This window comes from Wyeomyia smithii, chromosome 3 (genome assembly GCF_029784165.1).
Source record: "Wyeomyia smithii strain HCP4-BCI-WySm-NY-G18 chromosome 3, ASM2978416v1, whole genome shotgun sequence".
Classification (NCBI taxonomy): Eukaryota; Metazoa; Arthropoda; class Insecta; order Diptera; family Culicidae; genus Wyeomyia; species Wyeomyia smithii.
Genome location: NC_073696.1, coordinates 104,895,491 through 104,903,842, shown reverse-complemented (window position 1 = coordinate 104,903,842; position 8,352 = coordinate 104,895,491). Strand labels below are relative to the sequence as shown.

Here is an 8,352-nt window from a genome sequence, read left to right as displayed (position 1 = left end):
TACCCTTAGATTAATCTGATGAATTGCACTACATAGCCGCTCGCTTCCGACTTCGATGAGTTCGGGCGGTAAACCGTTCTTTTCAGCATTCTTCACCTCGTCCAATATTGGTGGGTCCACAGCTTGTCCGTCCTTCCCAATTTTTATCCTGTTTCCCTCGACGACTCTCCTACCCTCCTCACCGTTCAACACCACTTCAAAATGTTGGTTTCAACGCCTGGCTACCTGCGAGTTATCAGTAATCAGGTTCCCCTCCCTGTCATTACACATGGCAGATACGAGCGCGGTGCGGTTCCTGATTCCGTTAATCGTTCTATAGAAGCTCCTCGTGTCGTGGCTGGTGAAGCAATTCTCTGCATCCGCGAGGACACGATCGTATTTCTCATGTTTCTTACGGCAGTGAAGCCTCTTTTCGACAGCTCTTGCCTCCCGGTATTTCTCCCGCATCTTACGCGCCACACGATTAGCTGCTACTAACGTGTTGGCGTAGGCCTAGTTCTTCTTTTCCGTCACCTCAGCATCAGACCACCCAATACGCGTGGTTCCCGTTGTTATACCTATCACTTCTCGCGCTGCTTCGCTGACCGCATCATGGATGTGCTTCCAGTGCTCATTAAGGTCCACTCCAACTGGTTCACCGATCCATCTATCAACTTTCCGAGTATACTCTGTAGCAACTTCTTCCGCTGATATCCTCTGGATGTCCAAACGTATCCTCGTCCATCTCGATTCAGATACGTTGGACAACCAGGCGCGAATCTTGCCTATCACGAGAAAGTGATCCGAGTCGATGTTAGGCCCTCGAAAGGACCGCACATCTATGACATCTGAAAAGTGCCGCCCGTCGATCAGCATGTGGTCGATCTAGGAGCAGACCTCTCCATTGGGGTGTCTCCAGGTGTACTTCCGAATGTTCAGACGTGCAAAATAAGTACTACAGATGGCCATTACCCTGGCCGCGGCGAAGTTCATTAATCTCAAGGCGTTGTCGTTGATGGTAGAATTAAGGCTTTCCCTACCAAAAACGGGACGAAAGGACTCCTCTCGTCCAACCTGTGTGTTCATATATACGATGACGATCTTTATGTCTTGTTGTGGGCAGCTGAACTTACAGTACTTTTGACCAATATCTCGTCTCAAAACTGACAGTAAAGAATTTTATATTCGTGTATGTTTAGTGTGACATTACTTGAAATATTATGGAACCTTTTGCTAACAGAGCCTTATAATAATTTTAAAGAAAATTTCATACAGTTATTCTACTGTCGTTCGAAGTAAACAATAACACGCTCGGAATTGGTTGGTATTTTATTTGTATTCATATGTTTCACCTGTCTGGTTCGAAACCAAGCCGTTGAAAATTAGTTATTTAGATTTTGCTGGCGGGTTCGCAATTTCTTTGAATCTTGACGATCCGGGTCTAATAAAAAGCAAATAGTTTATGTACAATTTTTACAAATGTCAAATTACACTATAACAAAAAAAAAAAAGAATAAACATGTTTCTACACAAGGGCAAGAGAGATTTGAATTCGAACTACAAGTTGCCTATTCAATGTATTATTGGTGAAGAATCAGATTTGCGGAACGTAAAAGATCTTGATGGGTTATCACTAGATTTGGGTACGAAAGCACATGATTCTAGAATATGTTTTTTTTTTGTTTTTCATTGTTAGCATTAAAAGAATAGCACAGATACCGCGGTTTGGGTTTCGAAGGATACATACTTGTTTTTAAAAGTTTACACATTAAAATTAGAATTAGGAAGACATTCTGATCGCTGTCGTTCTCTTTCACTCGACCTCCAATCGTTCCCAGTGAACTATATCGATTATTATTGTTCGCTTTAAGTTTTTGTTTCCGCAAGGTGACACGAATATGGCTTCAAGAATTGTTTGCGTATTTGCTCATCATTTCTCAGCTATTAATTCGTTTTTTTTTTCTGAAAAAATAGCTCTACAATAATAGTGATACAATACATTGTTGCCACTAGCGTAATTTCGGTTGCATACGCGTAAACTCACACGAACGAATGCTAAAATCTACATAGTCACAATTAGTGGGTTTGCCCTTTCCAATTAAAACCTCGCACTGTGGCAATTTTTTCCCCTGGCCGGGATTAACCCTCGTACATTTTCTGTCCTAACAAATGAAATAACATGAAACCTGGGAAGAAATCCAACGCCCTTCGTCCACCGGCTAAGCCCCAAAACCCTAGAACTCTTCATCCCAACCGGAGAGGTCATCCGGTGGCGGGCCGTCCGGGTCAGCCGGATAGTCGTCAAAGTTGGTGGTGTCGACTACGCTCAGCACTTTGGGCAGGATCGGCGGCGGTAAGGTACGATTCCTTAGTCCCTCCCAGTAGAATCCGTCGAACCATCTGAAAGAAAGATGGGAATTGATTTTGTTGTAGAGTTGAGGAAAGTTGATTTAACTTACTTGTGTTTCTGGATTTCGCTGATTCCACCTCGTTGGTAGCCTAATCTTTCCGTTGGATTGTCTCGGCATAGCTTCTTGATTAGGGCGCTGGCATTCCTGGTGATGTTGCGAGGGAACTCGATGGCATCGATACCCTTCAGAATGATGTTATAGGTACGCATCGGATCGGCTCCGGTGAAGGGTGGCGTTCCTGGAAAAATATAGAATGTGTTTAAAACCTGTTCACAGCTGCTTTTTTCTCTGTACTTCGCAGCTTAGCATTTGCATTAAAAAATTGATTAAAATTATCGATTTTTCATGAGCCCTTCACACGCACTGACGGAACTACTCATGCAACATTGATCATAGTAACCCAAGGATCAGCAGAGAAAAAAAATTGACAGCTCTATCAGTTGAACTATATCCATAAAGGCGAAAACAGGTGAGGCTACTTCGTTCAGAAGTGTGCGCTTTTGAAGAACGGTACTCCGCGTCGGAAACGGACATCGTGCGGCACTTTGTGGACGCTGGATACATTGACTATTGGAAAACAATCTGAGCATCGGAGGAAATCCCGATTCCGGACGGCCGACGACTTTGAGTGACAAGAAGCTCCAAAAAATGTTGAAGAGGAAGACCGAGGGAAAAGTGGCTACATCGCCGCGTGCCAGGAGGTCGGTGCAACCGGCCAAACAGTGAAAAAGTGCCTGGTGACCATTGACATACATGTCAAAAAGCTGCAGTCCCATCCACTGGTATCAGAGTTACAGGCAATGACGCAGCGGCAGTGGCTGAATAAGATGGTCAAGTCCAGGCGAATCGCAACGTGGTGGTAATGTAGGACGACGAGACCAGTCACACCCTGGATGGCAATGACTGGCAGGGCAGTTCGTATTTTACTTTACACACGAATAAAGTAAGCCCCGACGTAAAATTCACTTCACATACCAAGTTCCCAAAAAGGTGCTGCTGTGGCTGACAATTAACGAGGACAGGATGTCAAACCTGCTCCTCTGTCGCTCCGCTCGTGAACGGGGAAATTAATAGTACGAAGTGCCTACCGGAAGTTGCGTCGTTCATCAAAAAAAAAAAAAACCGAAATTAATCCACCTAGCGGTCAGACCCAGCCTTTCTCATTCAATTTTTTATTTGTAAAAACAGATTTACATGAACGCTTCAATCCAATAAATGTATATTCACTCTTTAGGTTCTAAAATATTAATGTTGTTCTCTATATATATAAAAATGCAGTCCGGTCTGTCTGTCTGTCTGATCCATATAGGCTCGTAAACTACCTAACCGATCAACGTGAAAATTTGTGTGTAGGGGTTTTTGGTGCCGATAAAGGTTCCTATGATAGTTTGAGACCCCTCCCTCTTCTGGAAGGGAGGGTTCCCATACAAATGAAACATAAATTTCTGCACAACTCAAGAACAAACCAAGCAAATGAAACCGAAATCGGCATGTGGATGTTTTAAGGGGTAATTAATATGTCCATAATAGTTAGATGAAACACAAATTTGTGCACATCTCGAGAAATAATCTACCAAATGGAACAAAATTTGGCAGGTAAATGTTTTAGTGGTAACAAATATGTACATAATGGTTTGACACCCGAAACCCTCTTCTATAAGGGAGGGGTCCCATAAAAATGAAACACAAATTTCGCACAGTTCAAGAACCAATCAAGAAAATACAACCAAATTTGGTATGTGAATGTTTTTAGAGGTAACAAATTTGTCCATAATGGTTCGACGTCCCTCCCTCTTCTGGAAGTACATGTTTCTTCACAAATTTCTGCACATCTCGCGAACTTCTCTACTTAATGGAACCATATTGGCAGGTGAATGTTTTTAGTGGTAACAAATATGTTCCATAATCGACCTCAGGCAACATTTTGGATTGTAAGATGGCAACTTCCGGTTTCTGGAAAACAGCCAAAAATGGCCGATTTCCACCCATAATAATAATATCCGGATCTAGAATAATACACAGTAGCTAAAATCGACCACAGATAGCATTTTAAACAGCTGAAAATGACCAAATACCACCCAATATGAGTTTTTCTTAAACCAGTATGCCGTTCAAAATCCAGAAATTGTCTCCAAATGCCATTATGAAATCCAAAATGGTGACTTCCGGTGTCGGAAAAACAGCGCAAACGACCAAATACCACCCAATATGGGTATTTCCGGAACCGTAATGATGCACTGGAGCCACAAATCGACTACAGACAACATTTTGAATTGTAAGATGGCAACTTCTGGTTTCTGGAAAACAGCCTGAAATGATTCCCATTAAATTCCCATTGAATATGAGTATTTCTGGAATCAGAAAGATGCACAGAAGCTAAAAATTGATCACAGACACAGTCTTGAATTTCAAGATGGTGACTTCCGGTGTCTGGCAAACAGCCGGAAATGACCAAATACCATTCAATATGAATGTTTTCGGAACCAGAATTACGCCCAGATGACAAAAATTGGTTTCACAGGCAATTTTAAAGTCCAAAATGACGACTGTCGGCTTCTGAAGAACAGTCCAAAGTGACCAAATATCACCCAATATGAGTTTTTCTTTAACCAGTATCCTAAATACCATTTTGAAACACAAGATGGCGACTACCGGTTTGTGAAAAACAGCCTAAAATACTATCCAATATGAGTATCTCTGGAACCAGAATAATGCAAGGAGCTAACAATTGTCCTCAGGCACCATTTTGAATTGCTAAATGGCAACTTCTAGGAAACTGTTAAAAATGACCGAATAATACTCAATATGGATATTTCCGTAAACGTGATGATGCATAGAAACCAAACATTGACCCTGGACACCATTTTGAATTTAAAGACGACACTTTAATTTTTGGAAAACAACCTAAATAACTAAATACCTCCCAATATGGGTATTTCCGGTGTCAGATTGATGCCAGAAAATCTGCTGAAAATGACCGAATACCACTCAATATAAATATATTTAGAATTAAAGCGATGTACACAAGCCAACAGTCGAGGATGTTGTCATTTCGATTAAAACCAATCATTTCAAACGAGTTGTTATTTGACTTTGATCATATCCTATGGCCGATTGGTTAAGCATTTGCAGACTTTAAACACATCGGAAGGAATCAATGAATTTGAAACGTTCAAATAGTACGATACCACACTTAAATTATGTTAAGGCCACATATATCGATCAAAGCAGGTATAGTTTTAAATAGTCTTTGAATTTCTTTTCTTTCCATAATTTTTGAGCCACATATCAAATTGTTATGAAGTTTGTTATTTGTGAGTTTGAGAGATGACTCGTTCGTATGACACTAGTAATGTTCAAATAAGTCATGTACTCTTTGAGATAATAGACTTTCGTTGTATTGTTAACAATTTAATACATAACAGTTGCTTAAGTTCGAATATAATCAAATGAAATGGGAACGTATAGGGCAGCCAAACTTTGAAACCACATGTTCAATCATAATTCATCAGTTAACCCTTAACTAGCCAGCTCATATGATACCAATATTGATCAAAACGGTTGTATAGTTTCTGAGATAATGAAGTTTCGTGATTTTCACAAGTCGGTACATTACGGGTGAAGTTACAGTTTGATTACAGTAAAATTCAATATGGTCTTCTGGGGCAGCTAGACCATTCATTTGACACTAATTTTGTGGAAACCGGGTTAGCCATCTCTGAGAAAAGTGAGTGAGTCCAAGTAGTCATCGGAATATGTTCCTTTGCATAGCTGGATTTCACATTTTTAAACACAATAGGCAAAGTAATAGTCCGATTGCAAAACAAATCAATAGGGTTTGATGGGGCAACTAGACCTTCAAATTGACACTGATTTGATGAAAATCGGTTCAGCCATCTCTGAGAAACATGAGTGAGATTAAACAGTCTTCAGAACACGTTTCTTTCCATAACTTTTGAACAACATGTTCAATCTTTATAAAATTCAAAACTTTCCAGGTAGCCCGTTCTTTTGAGACCAATTTTGTTCAAATTGGTTGTGTAGTTTTCGAGATAATGATGTTTTATGATTTTTACTATTTGATACATAACCTCGAAACTAAAAATCCGATTACAATGAAATTGAATAGGGTCTGATGGGACAACAAGACCTTTCATTTGCAATTAATTTAATGAAAATCGGTCCACCCATCTCTGAGAAAAGTGAGTGAGAATAAAAATCTGCACATACACACACACATACACACACACAAACACACACATACAGAAAATGCTCAGCTTGTCGAGCTGAGTCGAGTGATATATGCCATTCGGCCCTTTGGAGCACTTTTATACTTTCGGTTTTGCAAGTGATTGCTATACCTTTCTAGGAGAAAGGCAAAAAACATAAAGGCAAAGACGTGGGGTTCTGGCAGGATCTGGCGTTGTACCACTACTCGAAGCGATTATTGGAGGAGATGGGGCAGCTAAATATTGATGTGGTACTTAAGTCGGCGAGTCCACCCAATTCCGTTCCTCAGCTATCCCATCTAGAATTTCTGGGTAAACTTGAAGCGTACGATCTACTCCAACGATTTTGTCGCGAAAACTTGGGAAATAAAAAACAAAACGAAGAAGGAACTTAAAAACATGCCAACACGCATGTTTACATCTGCCATGGCGAATGCTCCGGTTAACTGCCGGAAGGCCGCTCGCAAGGACGACAGATAATTACCTTCCTTGGGAAATTTATCAAACTGGATTATCTGTCCCAGTTTCTTCATCGCCATCCGGAAAAGTCTATTTTTTAATGCAATATGTGGTTTTCAACGCATGGCCGCCAGCGTATCATCGGTTATCAGATTCCATCCCAAGTCGTTACACATGCAGAGATTGACGCAGTCCGGTTTCTGGTTCCGTTGAACGCTTTATAAAAAACTTCTCATAGCGTGTCTGGAGAAGCATCCTCCGTTTCCACATTAAATTGTTCGCAAGGCTCGCGTCTTTTGTATCGGTGGAGTCACACGCTCTAGCCTCCCAATTCTTTTCCCTGATCGGGCACGGCCCTGAGTTTCCTTTTATGCACCTTTTGACATTTCACACAAAACCACCTGCCGTTCCTGCGGTCGGACACCTTTCGCCTTCCAGTTATCAATCTTCTGAGTTAGCTGAATGTTTCCTGCTCGAAGACCTCAATTTGTATATGTATTTGTATATGAATATGGTCAATCTGGGAGCAAGCTTCTATTTTCAAGGAATTGCCAAGTTTGTTTCTAGATATCTCAATGTATAAAATGTTGATTCTAAACACGCATAAACAGTTACTGACGGTCCTCCGCATAATGACACTCTTTATCTGTTTCCTTGTATGACGAAATCCACGCTACGTTTACCTCAGTCGCCGCCACTGTAGTAGATGTAGCATTTTAGAGTCGTTCTCGCGATAGGATCTGCCGTTCACCCGTTTTCTATCAACGCTTTTCCTGGACGGCTTCGACTTTCACCTTCTTTTTGGGCTGTATATGTAACAAGAATACCAGATGAGCACAAAGACTACCTTGAACTGAAATGAGGAGAACGTAGTCTTTGTGGCAGACTGCATCACTGAATGTGCACTGCCTTACTCATTTACTTTCCTTGTGAAACATCCCTCAGAATTTCACCTGCGTCACAATGTAACGCCAACGCACTCGGTCCGTGACAACTTGTCTCCAGTTTTTTCAGCGTCCTACATTTTCGAAATCTCACTCCATTTGGTCCAACCAACTAGCTGGTTGTGCGCCTCTACGTCTTGTACCGGCCGGATCCAAGACGAACACCGTTTTGCGGGATTGTTTTGACTTTCTGGATAACGGGCTCGTCGTAGAGTTGCGCCAGTTCGTGGAGCATTCTTCGCCTCCATACGCCATCCTGACATACTCCGCCGAAGATGGTCCTAAGAACACGTAGTTGGAAAACGGCTACTGGTTGCAAGTCCTCCTCGA

General features: G+C 41.5%; 1 protein-coding gene across 8 annotated transcripts in view; it reads right to left on the bottom strand.

The window, feature by feature from the left end:
- Window positions 1-1,296: 1,296 nt before the first annotated feature.
- Window positions 1,297-8,352, bottom strand: part of LOC129726435 (cGMP-dependent protein kinase, isozyme 2 forms cD4/T1/T3A/T3B) — a 414,395-nt gene continuing 407,339 nt past the window's right edge. For all 8 annotated transcript variants that reach the window (XM_055683124.1, XM_055683123.1, XM_055683125.1 and 5 more), the window contains 2 exons: window positions 2,439-2,628; window positions 1,297-2,379 (listed from right to left, as the gene is read on the bottom strand). In XM_055683124.1, coding sequence (XP_055539099.1) covers window positions 2,214-2,379; window positions 2,439-2,628 — 356 coding nt within the window. In that variant the 3' untranslated portion in view covers window positions 1,297-2,213. The remainder of the gene's footprint in view (window positions 2,380-2,438; window positions 2,629-8,352) is intronic.